This window comes from Lissotriton vulgaris, chromosome 5 (genome assembly GCF_964263255.1).
Source record: "Lissotriton vulgaris chromosome 5, aLisVul1.2, whole genome shotgun sequence".
NCBI lineage: Eukaryota > Metazoa > Chordata > Amphibia > Caudata > Salamandridae > Lissotriton > Lissotriton vulgaris.
In genome coordinates, this window is record NC_141693.1 from 1,222,120,259 (window position 1) to 1,222,144,102 (window position 23,844).

Sequence of the window (23,844 nt, forward strand, 5' to 3'; positions counted from 1 at the left end):
ACCGTTTAAGAGCAAAAATAGTGCCTCAGTACAAGAAAGCCAACAAGAATGACCCCTCAAACTATTTCTATTAAGCCTTATAGACCCTTCTAGAACATTTATCACTCTGTCCAGGATCGAGGATAATAAGATACTTTCACACACCCTAAGAGAGTTAAGAAGGACACCTGTTTATCAAGGGTTTAGGGTGTATTTACCTTTATAAAGAGTGTGTTGTGCTGAAGGAATCACTTTATGTGGAGTTTGTGGCTCTGCGTTCTGACTTGTTAATGTCCCCAGGCATCTGTTATGATTAATAATTTGTGTCTCCCGCTTATTTCTTGCACATTCATGAAAGGGTGCACAATGAGACTTTTGCTTCAGTGTGCTGAAGGCCTTGTGTGGAGGTAAGATTGCAACCCCTTGTTTGCTGATGACACCTTAAAGATATCCAGTGGCCTGCAAATGCTACTAGATACATCAACGAGATCTGTACCTTAAAGGGCTTGATTATTAACATCCCTAAAACAAATCTAATGATATTTAAATCATATATAGAGCTCAAGAACAGTTTTAAAATGGACAACTTTTCCCCTTAAGCTGGTGTATGAATTTACATACCTGGGCATTGTCAATGACATTCGATATGTAATGGAAAAAACTTAGATTAATGTTAAGAACAGCACACACGAGAAGAGCGAATGTTTGAGCTCCTCAATATTTGCTGTTGAGGTGTATAAATTAGGGGCCTGATTCACAAAGGGCCTCCGCACAGTTGTGGGGGAGTCTCTGTACTCTAGGCGGAATCTCCACAATGAGAATTCTCCGGCTCGAGTGTGGAGACTCCCCACAACAGCTGGGCCTCCGCCACAAGTGAGGAGGTCCTTTGTGAATCAGGCTGTAGGTGTACAAACTGCAGTGCCAAAATGCTGACATTATATGTAGCTGAGATATAGGTGCCGAGATATGGGGCTACTCCAGTGTTTCAGAATTATGTTTAAGCAAGAAAGCTTAATTTGATTACCCACCAACCCCTCAATGGTAGTCTTGTTTTGGGATCTTTGGATAAGGGGTATTAACTCACTTTCTCAGTTAAGACCACACCTATATTGGATTAGAGTATGGTGGAGACCTGAACTAAGCCACTACAGGAAGGCCCTACGTGATGTTCTAGGGCTCCCTGGTAGTTAAACACTTGAGTGGTTGCACATGTCCGTGACCTGTAAAAATATTATGCGTGTGTAGCGGGGTGAGCAGTAATAGGCAACAATCGGGTTTTAGTGCGTGGGGGTTTTATTTGTTGAAAGAGAAAGTCTGTACAAGTTTTCCTGGGAGTGGGTCTCCTCGGGGATCGGCTCCTCTCAGGCCGCTGTTTCCTTCTCGTAGCCTCTGTCTTTTTCCCGGATTGGGCTCCGTCTCGTTTCCACTGTATCTGTCTCCGTGGTTACGCCTTCAGTCGCCTCGGAGGAAGGGACACGAGAGGAGGTATCAGTACGAGTGAACACACACTTTGAGTGAGGGAAAAGGAGTGAGGAATCCCAAAGATGCAGCTATACAACGTCGGTGAAGGGGGGGAGGGGTTAAGTGCGGGAAGGGTTCCCAGGGATTAGGGCCAGAAAAGGATTTACTCTACAAGCGGTTTCCCTGCCTCCTCACCCAACCCGAGATACGGTCACGTACCTCTGTGAGCCACACGCCTCCAGGTCACGTGCGGCTGGGCGCCTCGTGATGCCGTTGGCCTCCTGGCTCCAGCGCTGACGACGGGTTAGCAACTCCTCCTCCGCCTCGAGTGATGGTAAGTCGGGTCTTTCCTCCGTCTTCCCTTTTCCTCTCTCGTCTCTCCACCAGTCTCCTCTCGATACAGCGTCCTCCACTCCAACTCCCACACCGGTGAACAAGCACACCCGGCTCTCTTCCTCGTTCGTATTTACTTCCTGGTTAGGCTCCGCCTCCGCCTCAGGTCGCTGCCAGTTAAACGGCCAGTCCAGATCATCCTCTTCGTCGCAGCTATACCATTCGGCCGGTCCGGCCGTGACCTGTGACGGGGGAGGCTGAAATGACAGGAGGGGGGGGGGGGTCACAAGATTAGACGCTACTAGGGTAGGCACCCGTCTCCGAGGGGCTTTCTGGACCACCGACCCCATTACAGCGTGCTAGAACTCTGGCTTCTGGAGATGATGCTATCAGATACCATCGGAGAGAACATAACTATTGTCCTTTTAATTTGTAAGTGTATACCAAACTTTCAGACCTGGGTGAATGAGTAGAAACCAGTGTTGGGTAGTTTTGTACCTTAAGTTTAGGAGTGACGGACTACAACAAAATCTTTACTTGCAAATAGTAATACATCACATGGCCAGACAAAACACTTGCTGCTCCTTCACCCAATGCATGCTTACCAACGGTAAAATGGCTCAAGTAACTGTTGAGAAATATGGGCACCCGGAACATGGTGTCTGCAACGGACTTGGTAAAGACTGATATTACAAGGTCTGTAGAGTTTGCTATTTCATACTTCTTGCTATCTGCCTAGTAATTTAGGCTTTGTTTTACTCTTGAATGATTAAGATGTTTTTTAACTGTATTGTGTGCAGCAGCTTTTGAAAAATTGATTTACATATTTATGAATTTAAGCGCATTGACTCAAAATAAACTTTAACTTGACTTATTCCTATCTATGACAAGTGTAAATCTAAATTGTCAAGGGAGACTATGGGCCTTACAGAAGTGTGGAAATACTACCAACTTTGCAGCTTTGTGAGGGTTTACCTATTTTTCAAGACATCCCCATCCTGGAATGCTGATCCTGTCCTTTTAAGATTTACTTAAACACGAAATTGAGCCATGCTGTTGTTATTTATGTATGAGTAATAATATGTGGCCATACCACTTTCCCTATCACAGATACTTGCTATGACCCTGTTGTTTCTGCCATTGCTCAGGTATTTTATGATGCAGGGTTCCTGCCAAACTTCTCTTTTGTTTTTGCACTTTTCTCCACTTTTCAGAACTCTGTCCATGTCAGTGGGTCTTAAGCCATTTACAGCATCTCATCTGCATTCTTAATGCTGCTCTGGGGAGACAATTCAGTGCAAATCTGGATTAAATGTATGACCATCTGGACTAGTTCTCTGAATGACTCTCTTGCATGCATGTAGAGCAAGAAAAAAGCTTATATGAAGTACAAAATGTTATGTCAATTTTAGAAAGAGGATTTATGATGTATGTGTGGGAGCTTCAAAACCATACACAGTAGTGAACACCTCTCTAGTGAGGCAATAAGGTATACTTTGAAAGGGCTCTCCCACATAAGGATCAGTTTTTGGGTGACTAAATGCATTGTCAGCAGCAACTCCTGAGTGGGTAATATGACAATTTTTCCTTCCCTACCATTTGCTCTACTGAGGTTCAGTTGGTAAAATTCCAGGGCTGGCACTGATGCACTCCTCTCGTGAGCTTCAAGCACAGCAAAGTACATATTAGGAGTTGAACAAGTGAGGAAGTGTTTGCCACATTATTAACTATAATGAATGTAATGCAAAGCAACCTGAGAAATTGAGTTGTGCTTTTGAAACCGACAATTGTGCTGTAACTGGAGTGCTATATAAATATATAACTAAAACTAGTTAGTGCAATGGGAGACCACACGATGAGGAAAGGCTAATAAAGAAAAGATACACACCTGATAGTCATTGATACTGATTTCTTAGATTGTGGACACATGTTTTGGATCTAGGAAAAGTGCGCTCACCTTCCAGGTGCTTAAGACCTTTCTGTGCCCAAAGCTTAACTTCCTCCGAGGACTTGATTCCACCTTTAGGTAAAGTATGACTCCTCATTTTGGCACAGGATTTGCAGCCAGCCTTTGTATTGGGGGATTGAGCTTGCCTTTTAAATTTCATACTGAGCAGACAATCACTCTTCTCTCACTACCCCTAGGGTGTGTTTTCAGGGGATCCTCACCCTCTTGTTATGACCAAAGGAGAGTTGGGGGTCAAGTTGCTCAATGTAGGTGACCTGGTATCTGCATCATATGGGTTGTCCTTCAAGGGAGTTGCATCTTTGCAATGTCTGTCCTGCTCCAGACAGCTCTTCTTTCCAAAGAGTTCATTCTCAATGGTCGCTGCTGCAAGAGAGAGTTGAGAACAAGTAGGCTGCAAAGTTGGTGAGCAAGGAGCTTCCTCGCAAGAAGAAGTGGAAGAGAGCACAATACCAAGGTTCCAATAATCTGATCCACAGCTGCTACATTTTCTACCAACCCTCTGCGCTAGCTCCAGTTCAGACAAACTTTTCTCCCAATCAGCTGAAAAGTTGATTTGTAATTTTGCTCAACGTTATCATCTCCTGCTAGCCAACCAGGTCCATTCTAGGCCAGCTCTGCCAAGAATTCTCAAATACTATCGTAGACATTTAAGTTGCTTTTCCTGGAATTATGTGCTAATAATTGCCATTAATGTGCACCTGGAGGGTTGACATCTTGAGCTTGATCATGCCTTTAACCTGTTAAACCAGGAACACATTAAGAAGACTTGCTTCATCTTTGTCACAACCATAGTGAGATAGTCCGTAATTTTTATGAATAAGCATTTAGCCTGCTGGTCTTTGCAGGCGGTGAGATGATCACATCACAGAAGCCAGCATTGTGTGATTAGAGATAAAAGACGGGGAACAGGTGGTCAGTAACATTAACTTTTCTCTGTTTATAAAGCTATCTTACCTTCACAGCTAGAAGTGTGCTGTATTGTTCCGTCAATGACATGGCTATCATGTGAGTGATACAATTAATCACTGTTGATACAAACCATTCTTGTACCCTGTTTCTTAAAGCATCTTTTTCATGTTTTTTCTCTGCTCCAATAAGGGGAGAGGATGTGGCTAATGACTAGAGAGGTCGACCTCGAAGCTGGGGAACCTGATTCGAGTCTTGGCAGGGACGCTCAACATCCTGTGATTCTGGGCAAATCACTTAATCTCCCTGTGCCTAACAAAATTAAGTTGTCCGTCTATAATGCAACTGGTGCTCATGTAAAGCACTCTGATACCTTCGGGTCGAGCTCGCGCTATTTGAAACTCCCAAAAAGAAAAAAGGCCTATTTTGAATATTCATTTCTTTCAGTCATGGCTAGTGAAGTGGTGTCTGACAAATAAGCTAATATGTAATTGTATTTGCAAATTGCTGACGTTCCCAACCATGAGTTTCTTTCCAACAGTACTCCTGATGCTATTGGCAGACGTAAGATACATGTCCCTTCAGTGGCATCTTTTAAGGAGGATGGCTCATTGATTTAAACATGTACTGCTGCTGCCTTCCAAGTGGTGTGGTGTCTGCCCTGTAGAACATCTCTGTGCATATTTCTACCCATGTTTCCCTCTTTCTGTTTTCATTAATTCCTTCCAATCCATCTTTTAAATGTGTCTGTATCAATTTGTTAGCATCTATCAAAGAATTACTGCCTCTTATGATGTTGTTTGGGCATCATATTAAATGTGTATTTATAGTAGCTCATGAAATATTTTTGTTGCATTGAATGTGGTTATTTACTATACTATCATTGAGTAACACCTCTAGTGCTTCTTTTAACAGCACAATGATCTGTTACTGAATGCTCTCTTATGTGTACTTGCAATAATAGGTGGTCTGCTTACTACCAATATCTGTGGATTGGGAAGTGCTAAAGAAGAGTTTGACTCCCACAACAACCAGCGCTCTGAGAGCAGACATACAATTAATCATTACTCAGGTAAGTAGGCAACAATGCTTCTTAGTCTTTGTTTCCTTGCAGACATCACACATTCACAGTCATTCATGGGTTCATGCACACATCCACTGGCACACACAAAGACAACAACGAGATACACCCATATAGATGACCATACTTTAAGGGACATAATAGGATGAGGTAGGGAAAAAGAGAACAGGAGGCACAGGCACAGAGGCTTGGAAGAGTGAGAAATAGAGTTACACCAGAAGAGCAGGGAGAGAAAGATGAGGTATGGTAAAGAGAGAGAGAAACCTAACAGGAAATGTGATAAATGCTATGTCTGAAAGGGACTACCAGAAAATAACTTAAAGGAAATACAAAATTATGAAGATAAAACAAATGCAAAGGTCATTTGAAGGTGGCTGAATGAGAGATATCAGCTTGCCATCTAGCTCTTCACATCTCCTTAGCCCTTACTATCCTCAATTCACAAGAACTTGAAACAGAATATATCTGGATTCATGTAATTGCCTGCCCCATTTTCATGATAGCATCAGCTTAGAATGGAGAGCTGGCTATAATACCACAGAATGACTGGTGCAACTATATAACTGTTTTTTTTTGTCTCTTCACAATATGAAAGCCATGTCACAAGGATGAAGGCGATTTGGATAATAGCAGAACCAGTAGAATATGTACCCCTCTGTAGCAAAGAAAGAAGACAAATGGTCGCCATCCCTGGTAACTGGACAACTCTGAGTTTGTACCAGGCTTATGCCAATCCACTTCCCTGATATCTATAAAGGGTGATAGTAGCTTCCCTCACTTTTATTTGGTCCTTGTTTTCGGTCCCTGAAAGGTCCTGCCGCAGTGTTTACAGTGATAAATTTACTGGAATTCGTCCTGTATCCTGTAACTACTGCGCACAAATCTAAACCTAGAATTTCTGCTGTGTGTAGTTGGCTTCCAGGTGAGGTTTCAGCCTGTTATGTTGGTACTTATTGTTGAAACAGAGTAGGCCTCTTCTATATCACCTGATGACTTGACAGTATAGCCACCCCTTTCAACTAGACATGGATGGTGAATACCATCAGAGAATTGCTACCTACCAAACTTTGAACCTGCTACCAATGAGAATGTGGGCTTAAACCTATTCTGCTTCCTCTGCTCGTCCTGACAATTGAAGTAGTTGTCTTATATGGAGACTGCAATCAGACAAAAAAGCTATGCTGTTCATCAGCCTGCAGCCAAACAACTCCATGCCATGTGCATGTTCACTTTAGGCATAGTCAATTTAAACAAGAAAATTCCACATCCTTACCTAATGTTACTTCCTCCTTTTGTTAACTAAGCCTGTGAAAGCAAAACGTGTCTCAGTGATTAGCTATTAGTAACAATGATCTGCACTTCCTTCAGCATAGCATTGAGCCCTTAAAGTAAACATTCAACTTTCCAGCTTAAAGTCTAAGCCAACTTAATTGCTCCCCACCCCTATGTTGTGCTGATCACCACTGATTTTGAAAACCATGAAAAAGCTGCACCAGAATACACAACAAACAGAAACTACAAACAGAAAACCCTGACCACGACTTCATCTCCTGCCTCACCCAAAGCTTAAGCAGGGAAGTGGAGTACCCCAGGGATTCATTCCCCTTTGATGTTTATATTGCCAGTGTAGCCTTTCAGAGATCTGCTGGTCTCAACATCTATGATATCAACCAACATGAAGACTGCCTTTTCCTCATTCAAGTCTAGACATCATGTGACATTTGAACCTCATCCCTACCAAGATAATGTTAATCATGATTCGTATAAGGTCCAGTGAAACCCGCAACCTGGAGCTGCATATTGACTAAGGGCCTTATTTTGAGTTTGGTTGGCGAATTACTCGGTCACAAACATGGCGGTGTCCCGTCCAACGTATTACATGTGCATTATATCCAATGGCATTTGTAACATGGCAGACGGGATATCTATCACTTTTGTGATGGAGTAACTGGTCAGCTGTAAATCAGGCCCTTATTTAGCATTCACACAAGTTGCAGCAAATGCAAAATTGCTTGGATGCATTATTGACAACATCCACGTCAGAATCCACATCACTAAAAAATCAAAGAAAGTATGGTACCCACTATCCCAAAGCAGGCTTCAGAGCCATCATACATTCTTTGGTCTTGATATTCCACAGGGGCCACAACATGGGCGACGGCTTCACTGGACCAACAGATCCAGCAGCCCAGATGCATTGAGTTGTAATATTCCCTGTATAGACAGGGGCAAACTATATGTCTAGATGCCCTTGTCTCAGCCAGCAATGAAGTAGATCTCATGATTTTTTATGTTAAATAAATAAAAATGTAACTAGCACATCTGTTTTCTGAGCCCATGAATAATGTATCCAAATTATTTTACTGTTATGTAATGGAATGTAACTGGTGTTAAGTTCACACTTGCTCTTACACTTAGGACTCTGGCACTAATTCGGTCTGATCCCCGCTATAGAAAACTGCCAAAGAAGTGACTAGCCAGATAAATATGTGGTCCTTTACCACCTGAAAGTTGCTAATATCCTTTTTGTCACCATCCTCGACTTCTATTTGGCTCCATTGAAGAGTTTATTGATTACCACTGCTCAATTCATCAGTGGTCTACTGAAACTTCATTTTATGTAGTGGATCTACCTTTGCTCTACTTAAATGCCTGTATGAACGTCAAGACCTGCTGTGTACAGTAACCACCAAAGCTCCACACTACCTTGCCAAAAATACAACTATCACAGTTACTAGCGCACAACAAAGCGATGCAGCAAGGAAAATACCTGAAAAGAAGATACCTGAAGCAGGGCATCCAGGAGCCAGAAACAAAAAACTCCACTTAAAGCACAGCACTTTAAGGAACATTTAATCTACTATTGTTCAGGAACCTCTTGTAGGTCAACGTTCCAGCTGTGTATATGACTATACATTGTTTTACTGTTTCCTTCCTGGATTCTCACTGCATACATTCATAATTATATTTTGGCTGAAGTGCTCATTTGCTGTCAGTCCTACAGAGCAATCTAGGAGAACATATATACAAGTCGGGTCTTCACGACAAGCAAGGATGTTGTCCCATCTGCTAAGCCTTATCACTATTGATACATGCCCAGGGTTTGCTTGGTATTAAATGTTCCTTTGAAGTTGTATTGCTGTATGCTTTTGACAGCCGATGGAGAAGGTGCATGTGTGGTACTTCTTAGTGTGGTTTAGACCAGGGAATTGCTATATTTCCTTAAAATGAGATCAATTGAACATTTTGAGGAATCTAAAGAGAGGATTAGACTCCCAAATGCACAAAAGTTAAGGCTTACATTGTAATCTATTCCTTAAAGGTGAATGGAATCAAGTTCAAGTGAGAGCCTCACTCCTTCACTTCTGTGTTTATGTAACATGTAGTCCAAGGACTAAAACCACAAGGAAACTCTGCATCTGAACTGTTTACAGATTTCCCCAACTGTTACAAAAAACAGTTTCAGAGCTGGTGAGAAAGAAGAGAAAAGAAAACAGTGATGCTCTGAGTAAAAACATTTTAAACTGTTGTGTAAACTGGTAATTCCCCAAGAACTGAAGGTTGAGGTTGTGGTTTATGGTGTGGATGGGCTGATAGCCAGCCCTGAAAGAGGCTGGCTGCTCAGAGACGTAAAAAAAGAAGCATAGTTTAAAAAATACTCAATTACATGCCTTGTTACTGTGACCCGCTGATGAGAGCATGATAGGTGAGAGGGTCGGAACAGCACTGGGACCAGGCTGACCATCCTCAGGGAGGAAGGTTACAGCGGGCCACAGCCACAGTATGCCATCCCCTGCACATTCATGTTAAGCTTTTCAGCCCTAACCTGCTGTCAATGAGGCTGGGTGACAACGAAGAAGGCTAGTGAGGCAAAACGAAGGGTCATGTATTGATTCTGGCAGTTGGCCTCCAGTGGTGATGTGCGTATGGGGATAATTTGTGTCATAAACTGGCCTGCCATGTTGACTTACCTAATGCTTGAGGGGAAGAGAAGTGGAAACCAGCTTGCAGTTTTTAAAGTTGTTTTGGGGAGGGGTTGGAACTTACATAGAAGCAAAGTTTCATTTATGTACATGGGGCATTTTAGATTGTCAGCAGTGGCATGATTATTTATACTCTCTGTGGCTGGCAGACCCTGTTCGGGGGACCATGAAGCGCAAAAGGGTGTGTGGGGGTGTGGATTGTTTGCCTCTGTCCCAGGGTTCATCTTTCTATGGTTCTGCAAACTGAGCTAAGTACAGCCCCTTCAGCACTCTATGTTTAGTGGTAGTGATGGCGAGTAGTCAAGGGCTCCTCAGGGAAGTAGTGTGGGGGTGCTTGAGTTCAGCTGAACCAATCACAGAACAGCACAATAATGAATGTCCAATCTACCATATACCTTTTCAAGAAAGAAATGTACTTTAATGCATACTAGAACAAAATACTAGAAACTAACACTACAATACACAATGTAGTGACTGTTGACACAAGTAGGCAGTGCTGCACCTCTATATACTATCTCCTCTAGTCGTTTGCTGTCCCACATGGTCCCTTTTCTTCTGGGGTAAGACCTATTTGTGTGATTATGGGTCAGGTGCAGTTCTGAGTCTTTGTAGGTCAGTCTCAAGGTTATCTTTCCACATATGGTGGATCAATAAGTAAGTTAGTGGGGTCTCATTTTTATACACCAAAATCAAACAAATCTGTAGCCACTGAACATCAACTTTAACATTGGCTTGGGGTGGTTCTCTTTTCAACTGTGCTTTCCAGGTTGCTCTCCAGACACAGTTTAGAACAGTGCTTCTGACAGCAGGGTGGTCTCCAGCTTGGAGCCGTCATATCAGAGGCACAAAGAGGTGTGAGGTTTCTGCACTTATCTCTCAGTTCCTAACTGAAACTGTAAATATGCAAAGACAAAATGCCAGGCCTCGCTAAATGTCCCCCTCATCTTGCTCAACATAGTCTGCAGTCAAACCCCTCTCTTCTTCCATCTACCAAATATCAGTATTTAAAAAGATTAATCAACAGCTCTTTGCCAAACAAAAAACATAATTGAATTTCTAAAGGCGCCCTTCTCTCACTTCTGTCTTTGATGTTTAGAAAAACAACCTCACCTTCATCTGGTAGCAAGGCCTGGGGTGTCCAAAAAGAATCATACAGGTCCACATTACTCTGGCTCACTCACACACTATGCTTGTCCCATGCAGGCTACATACACAAATACGGACAACATACACTTAGGATGTTAGAGCCAGGAGTTCGGTAGGTGCATAAAAGCAGAACTGTACACAAGTGGGTTGATAGGCCTCCAGTCCAGTGACACAGACAAACGCACATTGGAAGAACCAATAAATTTCACCTATGAGAGCTAATGGTTTTGGCAATGTTTTACACTCACTGACTCTCACTCTCTGACTGTCTCTCTCACTCACTGACTGACTCTCTTACTCTCACTAACTGACTGACTGACTCTCTCACTCTCACTAACTGACTCTCACTCTCACTGACTGACTGCCGCTCTCACTGATTAACTAACTGACTCTCTCACTGACTGACTGACTCTCTCTCTCACTAACTGACTGACTCTCTCTCACTCACTAACTGACTCACTCTCACTGACACTCTCACTGACTGACTGACTCTCTCACTCACTCTCACTGACTGACTCTCTCTCACTGACTATCTGACTGACTGACTCTCACTCTCGCTGACTGACAGACTCTCTCACTCTCACAAACTGACTCACTCACTCACTCCCACTCTCACAGACTGACTGACTCTCTCACTGACTGACTGACTCTCTCTCACTAACTGACTGGCGCTCTCTCACTCACTGACTGACGCACTCTCACTCACTGACTGACTGCCTGACTCTGTCACTCTCTCTCACTGACTGACTCTCACTCTCTCTCACTGACTGACTCTCCCACTCTCACGAACTGACTGACACTCTCACTATCTGACTGACTCTCACTCTCACTGACTGACTGAATCTTTCTCACTCCCTCTCACTGACTGACTGACTCTCACTGACTGACTCACTCACTCTCTCACTCTCTCTCACTGAGTGACTGACTGATTGATTCACTCACTAACTGACTGACTCTCTCACTCACTGACTGACTCTCACTGATTGACTGACTTACTCTCTTAGTCTCTCTCTCTCACTGACTGACTTACTCTTTAACTCTCGCTGACTGACTCTCTCACTGACTGACTGACTCTCTCTCCCACTCACTGACTGACTGAATCTCTCACTCTCCCTCACTCACTGACTGACTCTCAGTGACTGACTCTCACTCTCTCTGACTGACTGACTGACTGACTGACTCTCACTCTCTGACTGACTCTCTCACTCTCACTCTCTGACTGACTCTCTCACTCTCACTCACTGACTGACTCTCACTGACTGACTGACTCTCTCACTCTCACTAACTGACTTTCTCACTCTCACTTACTGACTGACTCACTCTCACTGACTGACTGCCACTCTCACTGAGTGACTAACTGACTCTCTCACTGACTGACTCTCTCTCTCTCTCTCTCACTAACTGACTGACTCTCTCACTCACTAACTGACTCACTCTTTCTCACTGACTGACACTCTCACTGACTGACTGACTCTCTCACACTAACTAACTGACTAACTCTCTCACTCTCATTGACTCTCTCTCACTGACTATCTGACTGACTGACTCTCACTCTCACTGACTGACTGACTCACTCTCACAAACTGACTGACTGACTCACTCTCACTGACTGACTGACACTCTCACTGATTGACTTACTGACTCTCACTGACTGACTGACTCTTTCTCAGTAACAGCCTGGCTCTGTCCCACTCAGTCAGTCAGTCAAACAAAACTTTATTTGGTTTGTTACAACCATAAAAGTATACAATTTACCTCTTATCATAACATTAAAAAACATAAACACGGCGGTATCATAAAAAGATATTGCACACCTCAACACACATAATTTAGCTTTCTCTTTAAAATAGGGGTGTTATATCATTCTAAATTATTAATCAATTAATTCATATATAAACATCAAATCCTTCATATATATGACAAGCAATACTGTAATCCCTTGATAGCTCAACCTTGTGTAATTCTAAGGGGAGCACTTACAATGCTTACTCTGTGCACTCTCTCACTCACTAACTCACTCTCGCTCACTGACTGACTAACTGACTGCCTAACTAACTCTCACTGGCTCTCTCACTGACTGACTCTCACTCTCTCACTGACTGACACACTCTCACTGACTGACTGAGACTCTCACTAACTGACTGACTCTCACTGACTGGCTGACTCTCTCATTCTCAATGACTGATTGACTCACTCACTCTCTCACTCTCTCTCACTGACTGACTGACTCTCTCACTCCTACTGACTGACTGACTCACTCTCTCTCACTGACTGACTGACTGATTGATTCTCTCACTGACTGACTCACTCTCTCACTCTCACTAACTGACTGACTGACTCTCTTACTCTCACTAACTGACTGACTCACTCACTCAATGACTCTCGCTGATTGACTGACTTACTCTCCCAGTCTCTCTCTCACTGACTGACTCTCTCACTCTCACTGTACAACAGGTACTGGTCACACGTATGATTAAAACAATTGTGGTAGTACAGTTGTTCGAGACAAATATTCTTGACACCGGTGGTGAGGTAAAGACAGTATATGGTGCTTAATATAGGTCTTTTTTCAGTTTTTACAAACGCCAGCCGACACGTGTTTCATCAACAGGGCAGTGCCTGTGACTCATCAGGGCTGTAAGACATATCATAGTATTACTACGGTACAAGCAAAATTATATACAAAATGAACACAAATTAAGGACTCCAGCAGCAGTCCAAGTGGGAGACAAAAAAGTGTGAAATGATTCAACATGACGTGGGCACGAAAATAGAAGTGAAATAATAACTAATTAAGCACATTAGTGGACATGTGCGAAACGGTGCCTGGACGGATTGGGAGTGAACAGCGAACACCGAAAAAAAGACCTATATAAAGCACCATATACTGACTTTACCTCACCACCGGTGTCAAGAATATTTGTCTCGAACAACTGTACTACCACAATTGTTTTAATCATATGTGTGCCCAGTACCTGTTGTACATTTGTATGGTGTTAAGGCATCCCATGCCCAACCACCTTTGAGAGGCTTTAGGGTTCTCCTCAACACTGGCAGCACTGTCCAACGCATTTTATAATTTATCCATCACCATATACTATAACTGCACTGTGTGAGCGCCTTGTCTTGTATAACTCAAACCCATAGCTGAACCTACACTAGTATCATTTACAGGTTGGCAGCTCAGCAGCATCCATTTGTCATACACTTTTGTCCTAGGTGATGGATAGAGACAAAGAGGCATCGGATCTTTTTGACAATCTTGAAAAAGGCAGACAATCTGCAGTTTCTTCTACCAGCAGCAATCCACTACAGAAGGATACACTGAAAGACAAGTTCATAAAACTTGAAAGGCTCAGAAAAACAGAAAACTCAGATTAAACAGGGTTCCCCGGGGACTCCGTTCACAAATCTGTCCAACATTCGACGACCTAGACGACGACTTACTGGGTAAATGGGAAGAAGCACTAACCATCAATTCAAACACATTAATTAATATTCTCATTGAAAGCGGGGAAAGGAAAGTGTGCAAGTTACAAGCAGAAATCCAGACATTGGAGGAAGAAATCAAACATCTCAACCTCAAGGAAGCGACTGACAAGAACTACGCAATACTTAAGGACGTCCTCACCACACATCAGAAGGAAATCAAGGAACGGAAAAGCAGGCAACTTAAACGCGACGAAGCAGACTACAGGGAAGGTAGAATCTTTACGTTCGCAAGAAATTATGACCAACTAGTGAAAAAACCCAAGACATCTGGAACGAAATTGGGAGCAGGAACAGCCTCCAACGCATCAAGTTCATCCTCTCTCAACACCATCCCTAGTGAGAACGAAACTGAAACAGAAAGGAACACTAACGCCTCTAATTTTTTTGGCGAAATCTTAACTATCAGGCGCAAGAAAAGGACCCAACATCGTCAAAACCCTACCACAAAAAGACCAGAAGAGGTAAACGATCCAGGAAAGGAAGAATACAAAAGGAAATTGAGGTCAGGGGACCCACACACATAAATACAGAGTCTGAAGAGGTCCAAGTTGTCAACATCTCTAGCAAGATTCTCTCTCAAGAAATGACGAACGTACTCAGCAAAGGACTAAATTTCAATCCTCAAGATACTGGTGACCCTTGCAAAATCAAAATAGACCTATTTAAATTTGTGCGTCAACTCAAACTGAGGAAACATTTTGCTCACAATCCCAAGGAGGTGCCAGGCCGGGGTGTGACATCCACCACATCTATAGAAGGCATGCAAACCATACAAGAGATCAAAGACTTACACCTTCTCCTGACCCTAAACGAGACAACAGACCAGCCTTTCACACCTGAACACTTATTGCAAGACTTGGGTATAGAAGATGACAATACACTTACCAGTAACTTGAGATGCAAATCAAAGTGGACACCCAACTTACCAGCTGGTAACCCTATAGATACCTTTCACACGCTGGTCTTAGAAGACCTTGAGAAATACGAAACCAAAATCCACAAACAACGGAAACAGAATATCAGTGACAATCTCACTAAAAGCGAACAAATAGCCCTAAAGGCACTCTCCCTAGATAGGGAATTAGTGATAAACGAAGCAGACAGGGGCGGCAACGTCATTGTCATAGACAAGACTGACTATGAACAAGAAATATATTCCCACCTTAATGATTTAACATGCTACACGCCCATCAAAAACAATCCGATAGAGGCTGTGACCATCCGGATAAATGACCAATTGAAAGAATGGCACGAAACGGGACTTTTGAACGACGCAGAAACATCATACCTAAAAATCAACAAACCAATGGCCCCTTGTCTCTACACACTGCCTACGATCCACAAACCTGCCCCTTTTCCTCCGGGTAGACCGATAGTATCTGGTATAGGTGGACCCACCGAGAGAATGGCAGAGTACGTGGACATCTTTCTCAACCCCCTAGTGAAGAACCTCCCATCGTACATCCAGGATACAAAACATATCCTCAGTATTCTCAACGACATACAGTGGCAAACAGGAATGACACTTACAACTTTGGATGTCGTATCACTGTACACTTCCATAGATCCAGACAAAGGACTGGTAGCAGTGTCCAAATATCTGAACACAAGACCGGCAAACTTTTGGCAACACACAAACATGATTTCAACCATGATGAGTATTATTCTCAAAAACAATTTCTTCATGTTCAACAAGAAATGGTGCTAACAAACGAAGGGGTTAGCCTTGGGCTCAAGGTTTTCCCCTTCGTTTGCCAACATTTACATGGGCGCATTGGAGACCACTTGGATTTGGAGCATCAAGGGCGCTGCATGGGTAGACTCGATAGTGTACTGGGGGGCGATACATCGATGACTGCCTACAGATCTGGTCCGGCACACACTAAAAGTTGGAAGCTTTCTTCGACCACCTAAACACAAACGACATGGATATGAAATTCACTTGCATTTACAGCGCAAATAAAGTCACCTTTCTAGACTTGGAAATTTACATACTCAACAACACACTGCATACCAGGCTTTTCCGCAAGGAGACCTCATGTAACGCCATTCTTAGAGCTGACAGCTCGCACCCCAAACATCAAATTGAAACTATACCCTACGGTGAACTTGTCAGAGCACGCAGGAATTGCAGCAAGGATGTTGAATTCAAAACCTGCATAGATGATATGCGGAATCGCTTTCACAAACATGGCTATAACCAAAAGGTCGTCAACAAAGCAGTAAAGAGGGCCCAATTACTCGACCCCAATAGCAACCTACTGCCAAAGAACAAACCCATTACCAACACTTCTCAATCTAGGATGATCATGGACTACAACAACATCAGCCCTGTTGTCAGGAAAAGCATCAACAAACATTGGAATGTGCTTTTGGCTGACAAAACTCTGTCTCCTTGCATCAGCTCCAAACCACAGATCACATACAGACGTGGTAAGACCTTGCGAACTAGACAAAGCCCCACCGTACCTCCCACGTACAATTCGAATACCTGGCTAACTCCGCACATGAAAGGATTCCACAAATGTGGCTGCTGTGGCGTGTGCAAATGGGCGAGAAACAACACCAAACACTTCCAGGGCCACCATAAACAAAAATATGAAATCAATACCAACATAAACTGCAACACCAAATTTGTCGTATACATCGTGGAATGCATGTGCCACAGTCAATACGTTGGCAGCACAATCAGGCCCCAGAAGGATCGTATTGGAGAAAATGCCAGAGCCATGCACCAGCAAGATCCTCGATACCCTATGGCCCTGCACATAGCTAAGTGTGCAAGCCAATCCACACACAAGAAATTTGAATTCTATGGGATAGACATTGCCAAACCAAACATACGCGAGGCAACCGGGAACTCCGTGTACGCAGATTGGAAGCAACCTGGATCATGCGTTTGCATACCGTCAAGTATGGCCAAAACATGGATTCTGAACTTCAAAACTTCGTGGATGCTTGAAACCTGCCTTATTACTTAGCTCAGTATCTTGCGCTTTTCCCTCAAGCGCTTTCTACAACTTTTATGTAACTTGAGACCCACACACGATTTATCCCCCCCTCACTAATCACTCATGATGTTTCCACATATGCACTTATACTCAATACACATCTATTACCCATGATGTTTATTGTAAGCATTTACACTAATCACTGTTCTTTAGCATTCTCAGGCTTCTTGTCCTTGATCATCTTAAAGGTCTACATCATTGTGTAATATGTGCTGAGACCATGTAAATTCATTATATTTTTTGTTAATAGTGAACACTATCTTTCAACAAAACATTGTACAAACATGATCCCCTCATAGGCGCCCTCACCACACGCACATTGCCAAGGTCAGCATTCTAGCTGCTTACGTCGTGCATCCTCACTTCCTGGTCCAGCCCCAACGCGCATGCGCATTACCAACCAGGAAGTATTTCTACTGACAGTGACACGAGTACCTCGCTCTCGGACCCCTCCCGCCATACATCGCCGCAGTAACCTACCATCCTAGGTAAGAGCTGAGCCCTTGCACACTTGCGGAGCAACCCTCGTGCGGACAGTCCTCCTTCCTGACCCGGACCCTCTACAATCCGCCGTTTCCCACGCTATTTCTCCTTCCTCTGTAGGGTACCCCGCATCAGTCGTACCCGACTGCTTCGCGTGACTCTACTTCAGATCATTATTTTTGCTGACCACCATACCCTCCCGATAACCATACCTTCACCGGCAATCCGGTGAGTGTCAGTCCGACGAGATTAACACACTTTGTCATGCAATTCCACTGTCTGCGTGGCCCTTCTGACCTGTTCTTCCCCCATTTTCTCCTTACAGATCGCACAAGGGAACCCACCTCCAATCAGCTCCCACCCTGTACCGACCCTCAACCTATATTTCGCTTGTTCCACTTACTTACTGGGCAAGCACTCCTTTCCATTAAACCGGTTTATACACATTGATCTTCACAACATCCAATTGGGGATCATGTTTTAGTCATAAACAAGGCTTGCCTATGTAATGTAAACCTCAGCAATGTTTTGAATAAGCAATGTTTATTATTATAACGCATAATCCGTGAATGTTTTTTGCTCATCGCTATCTCATAGGTTGGATATCCAACACCGCCCATTGACAGTTTTGAAAATATAGTGGTATTTCTTCCCGCTTTCACATGATATGACTATGTCTTACTGTTTACACCTTCACGGATGCGTGTCTTTTTGATTCTTAAGACTGTGTACAACTAATGTAATTATCGGGACTTTGTTTCAAAGTCAATTGTGTTCTCATTCTCACAGCCAAACTTTAGGCACAAGTATATGTACATCTCATAGGGGGTCCTCCTGCTTATGCTTGTTTAGATTCTTGATACTATGTGCACTATCAATGTTTTTGATAAATGTTGTTGAAGTCACTCGCACTCTCGACCACACAGTCAACCACGTGCACAAATTATCCATTTTTGCATAGTTCCTCTCCGTACGAGGAAAGGACTGACTTACTCAGCCTCTCGCTGCCATCATCATCGCATCCACGCCGCAAGGTGACACGGCACACATTGACTTTCCATGTTTGTGCACTTCCGGCCCTTGTTTGCGCTACAACATCACTATGCCTTTCGGGCGTTCTCTATTTTGACTATCTATAATTGTGCACCTTAGACCCCTGTTGCGCTATAACATCACCGTGCCCATCGGGCGAACACCATTGGACTGTTTTGTCAGGCAGACACGTTACGTTTGATAAGATCACCATCTTCTTCATATCCCTTCCCAGCACCTTTTGACTTGTCGATCTGCAAATATTCTCCAATGCAGAATCACGCATAGTTTCAGAGTCATTCCTTTGACACTCGCTGTTCACTATAAATCCGTCCAGGCACCGTTTCGCATCTGTCCACTAATGTGCTTAATCAGTTATTATTTTCACTTCTATTTTCGTGCACAAGTCATGTTGAATCATTTCACACTTTTTTGTCTCCCACTTGGACTGCTGCTGGAGTCCTTAATTTGTGTTCATTTTGTATATAATTTTGCTTGTACCGTAGTAATACTATGATATGTCTTACAGCCCTGATGAGTCCCAGGCACTGCCCTGTTGATGAAACACGTGTCGGCTGGCGTTTGTAAAAACCGAAAAAAAGACCTATATAAAGCAGCATATACTGTCTTTACCTCACCACCTGTGTCAAGAATATTTGTCTTGAGCAACTGTTCTACCACAATTGTTTTAATCATACGATCTGCCCAGTACCTGTTGTACATTTGCATGGTGTTAAGGCATCCCATGCCCAACCACCTTTGAGAGGCTTTAGGGTTTTCCTCTACACTGGCAGCACCGTCCAACGCATTTTATAATTTATCCATCACCATATACTATAACTGCACTGTGTGAGCGCCTTGTCCTGTATAACTCAAACCCATAGCTGTATCTCACACTCTCACTGACTGACTGGCTCTCTCACTCTCACTGACTGACTGGCAGTCTCACTGACTGACTGACTCTCTCACTGACTGACTGACTCTCTCTCACTAACTGGCTGACTCTCTCTCACTCACTCACTGACTCACTCTCACTCACTGACTGACTAACTGACTGCCTGACTCTCTCACTCTCACTGACTTACTGACTCTCTCCCTCTCTCTCACTGACTGACTGACTCTCACTGTCTCTCACTGACTGACTCTATCACTCTCACTGACTTATTGACTCTCACTCTCTCTCACTGACTGACTGACTGGCTCACTCTCTCTCACTGACTGACTCTCTCACTCTCACTGACTGACTGACTCTCTCACTCTCAATGACTGACTGACTCTTTCTCTCACTCTCTCACTAACTGGCTGACTCTCTCACTCTCACTGACTGACTGACTAACTCTATCACTCTTCCTCACTGACTGACTTACTGACTTTCTCACTCTCACTGACTGACTGACTCTTACTCACACTAACTGACTGACTCTCTCACTTTCTCACTCGCTGACTGACTGATTCTCTCACTCTCACTGACTGACTCTCTCACTTTCACAGACTGACTGAATCTCTCACAGACTGACTGACTCTCACACTGACTGACTGACTCTCTCTGTCTGACTGACTCTCACTCTCACTGACTCACTAACTCTCCCTCTGTCTCATTGACTGACTGACTGCCTGACTCTCTCTCACTGACTAACTGACTGCCTGACTCTCTCACTCTCTCTGACTGGCTGACTGACTCTCACTCTCACTGACTGACTCTCTCACTGACTGACGGACTCTTTCTCCCACTGACTGACTGACTGACGGACTCTCTCACTCTCCCTCACTCACTGACTGACTCTCACTTTCTCTCTCACTGACTGATTGGCTCTCTCACTGACTCTCACTCTCTCACTGACTCTCTCACTCTCACTCACTGACTGACTCTTTTACTCACACTAACTGGCTGACTGACTCTCACTCTCACTAACTAACTCTCTCACTCACTGACTGACTCACTCTCACTGACTGACTCAATCTCTCTCACTCACTAACTGACTCACTCTCTCTCACTGACTGACTGACTGACTATCTTACACTAACTAATTGACTGACTCTCTCACTGACTGACTCTCTCTCACTGACTATCTGACTGACTGACTCTCACTGACTGACTGACTCTCACTCTCACAAACTGACTGACTGACTCACTCTCACTGACTGACTGACACTCTCACTGACTGACTAACTGACTCTCTCACTGACTGACTGACTCTCTCTCACTAACAGACCGACTCTCACTCACTCTCACTCACTGACTGACTAACTTACTGCCTGACTCACTCTCACTGACTTACTGACTCTCTCACTCTTTCTCACTGACTGACTATCACTCTCTCACTGACTGACTCACTCTCACTGACTGACTGAGACTCTCACTAACTGACTGACTCTCACTGACTGACTGACTCTCACTCTCACCGACTTACTCTCTCACTCTCAATGACTAACTCGCTCACTCTCTCACACTCTCACACTGACTGACTCACTCTCTCACTCTCACTGACTGACTGACTCACTCTCTGTCACTGACTGACTGACTGACTGATTGATTCTCTCATTGACTGACTGACTCTCTCACTCTCACTAACTGACTGACTCTCTTACTCTCACTGACTCTCACTGATTGACTGACTTACTCTCTCAGTCTCTCTCTCTCACTGACTGACTCTCTCACTCTCACTCTCACTGACTGACTCACTCTCACAGACTGACTGACTCTCTCACTCTGACTGACTGACTCTCTCACTCTCACTGACTGACTCTCTCTCCCACTCTCACTGAATGACTCTCACTGACTGACTGACTCACTCTCACTGACTGACTGACTCTCACTGACTGACTGACTCTCACTGACTGACTCTCACTGACTGACTGACTCTCACTCTCACTGACTGACTGCCTCTCTCTCACTGACTCACTAACTCTCACTCTCTCTCATTGACTGACTGACTCTCACTCTCACTGACTGACTCACTAACTGACTCCCTCACTCTCACTAACTGACTGACACTCTCACTGACTGAATGCCTGACTCTCACTCTCTCTCACTGACTGACTGACTGCCTGACTCTCTCACTCTCTCTCACTGACTAGCTGACTGCCTGATTCTCTCACTTTCACTGACTGACTGACTCTCTCTCTCACTCACTGACTGACTCGCACTCTCACTGACTGACTCTCACTTACTGACTTACTCTCTCACTCTCACTGACTCTCACTCTCTGACTGACTTTCTCACTTACTGGCTGACTCTCTTACTCTCTCTAACTAACTGACTGACTGACTGACTAACTGACTCTCTCGCTCTCACTGACTGACTGACTGACTGACTCTCTCTCTCTCACTGACTGACTGACTCTCTCTCTCACTGACTGACTCCCTCTCGCACTCACTAACTGACTCACTCTCTCTCACTGACTGACGGACTCTCACTGACTGACTCTCTCACACTGACTTACTGACTCTCTCTCACTGACTATCTGACTGACTCACTCTCACTGACTGACTAACGGACTCTCTCACTGACTGACTGACTCTCACTAAGTGACTGACTCTCACTCATTGACTGACTCACTCTTACTCACTGACTGACTCACTCTCTCCCACTGACTGACTCACTCTCTCTGACTGACTGACTCTCTCACTCTCTCTCACTGACTGACTAACTGACTCTCTCTCACTGACTGACTCTCACTGACTGACTCTCTCACTCTCTCTCACTGACTGACTCTCTCACTCTCTCTCACTGACTGACTCTCTCACTCTCACTGACTGACTGACTCTCACTCTCACTGACTGACTAACTGACTCTCACTCACTGACTGACTCACTCTCTCTCACTGACTGACTCTCTCACTCTCTCACTGACTGACTCTCTCACTCTCTCACTGACTGACTAACTGACTCTCACTCTCAGTGACTCACACTCTCTCTCTCACTGACTGACTCTCTCACTCTCACTGACTGACTGACTCTCACTCTCACCAACTGACTAACTAACGCACTCTCACTGACTGACTCTTTCACTCTCTATCACTGACTGACTGACCCTCTCACTGACTGACTGACTGAGGCTCTCACTCTCACTAACTGACTGACTGACTGACTGACCTTCACCCTCCTGTTATTAATGCCCCCCACCACAATAAACACCATAACAAGCAACCATTGGGACAGGCAGATACAAGTTGCCAGCATTGAAAGGACAAAAAACCTCAAGACATTATTTATTGTTAATACTTTTTAATATGGTCGTTCAGTTGTACATAATGCTTTCTTGGTCATATCTAAGGGAACAAAAATGCTTTTGACACTTCTTTATTATAACTTTTCAGCATGCTGCAGACTTCTGTACTGCACAGCTTAAAGACATAGGCAAAGTCAATATCTCTGGCTAAACACTTATAAGTTTCCAATGGCGAGACCTATTGGCTATGCCAATGCTTGTTTATCATTAGTTTTCACTATGCTCTACAGAAGTTACACTGCTACACAGCATGGACCAAATCATTGCCGAAGTCAGCAATGTCCATTCTGTATAGCATGAATAAAAGGCAATGGCAACGCCAATAGTTTCAGAAGTGAGACTTGTTTTTTTTGCCAATGCTTGTTAGGTTTCGACATAACACCCCTGTGATTCTGAACAAATAAGTTATCCTTCCCATACGTTAAAAACAAAAGTGCATGTGGCATAGTAAAACATAGTTATAAATGTCAAGGAGTTCAACAAATAGGACATGGAAGAAGAAACAAGCAGTGGCAGGGCCAATAGGTCTCTGCAGTGCGAGATCTATGGCACTGTCAATATCTTAGGCCCTTATTATGAGTTTGGCAATCCGCTGAGGCACCACCAAGCATATTAGGTGTTTCCTCACTGCCACACTGTTCATGGTGGTGCAACCGCCTTGTAAAATGTGGCAGTGAGTAAACAAAGGAGGCCCTACAGGGTCCCCTGGTGCCTCTGCAGCATGGGGTGCATGCAGG

The 23,844-nt window shown here is 43.9% G+C and overlaps 1 protein-coding gene across 3 annotated transcripts in view; it reads left to right on the top strand.

Annotated features, from left to right (window-relative positions):
• LOC147712342 (uncharacterized) overlaps positions 1–23,844 on the top strand; it is a 144,040-nt gene that overhangs the window by 21,574 nt on the left and 98,622 nt on the right. For 2 of the 3 annotated variants that reach the window (XM_086923035.1, XM_086923034.1), the window contains exon 4: positions 5,613–5,720. The exons of the other annotated variant lie outside the window; for it this stretch is intronic. In XM_086923035.1, coding sequence (XP_086779161.1) covers positions 5,613–5,720 — 108 coding nt within the window. The remainder of the gene's footprint in view (positions 1–5,612; positions 5,721–23,844) is intronic. 3 annotated transcript variants of the gene reach the window in all.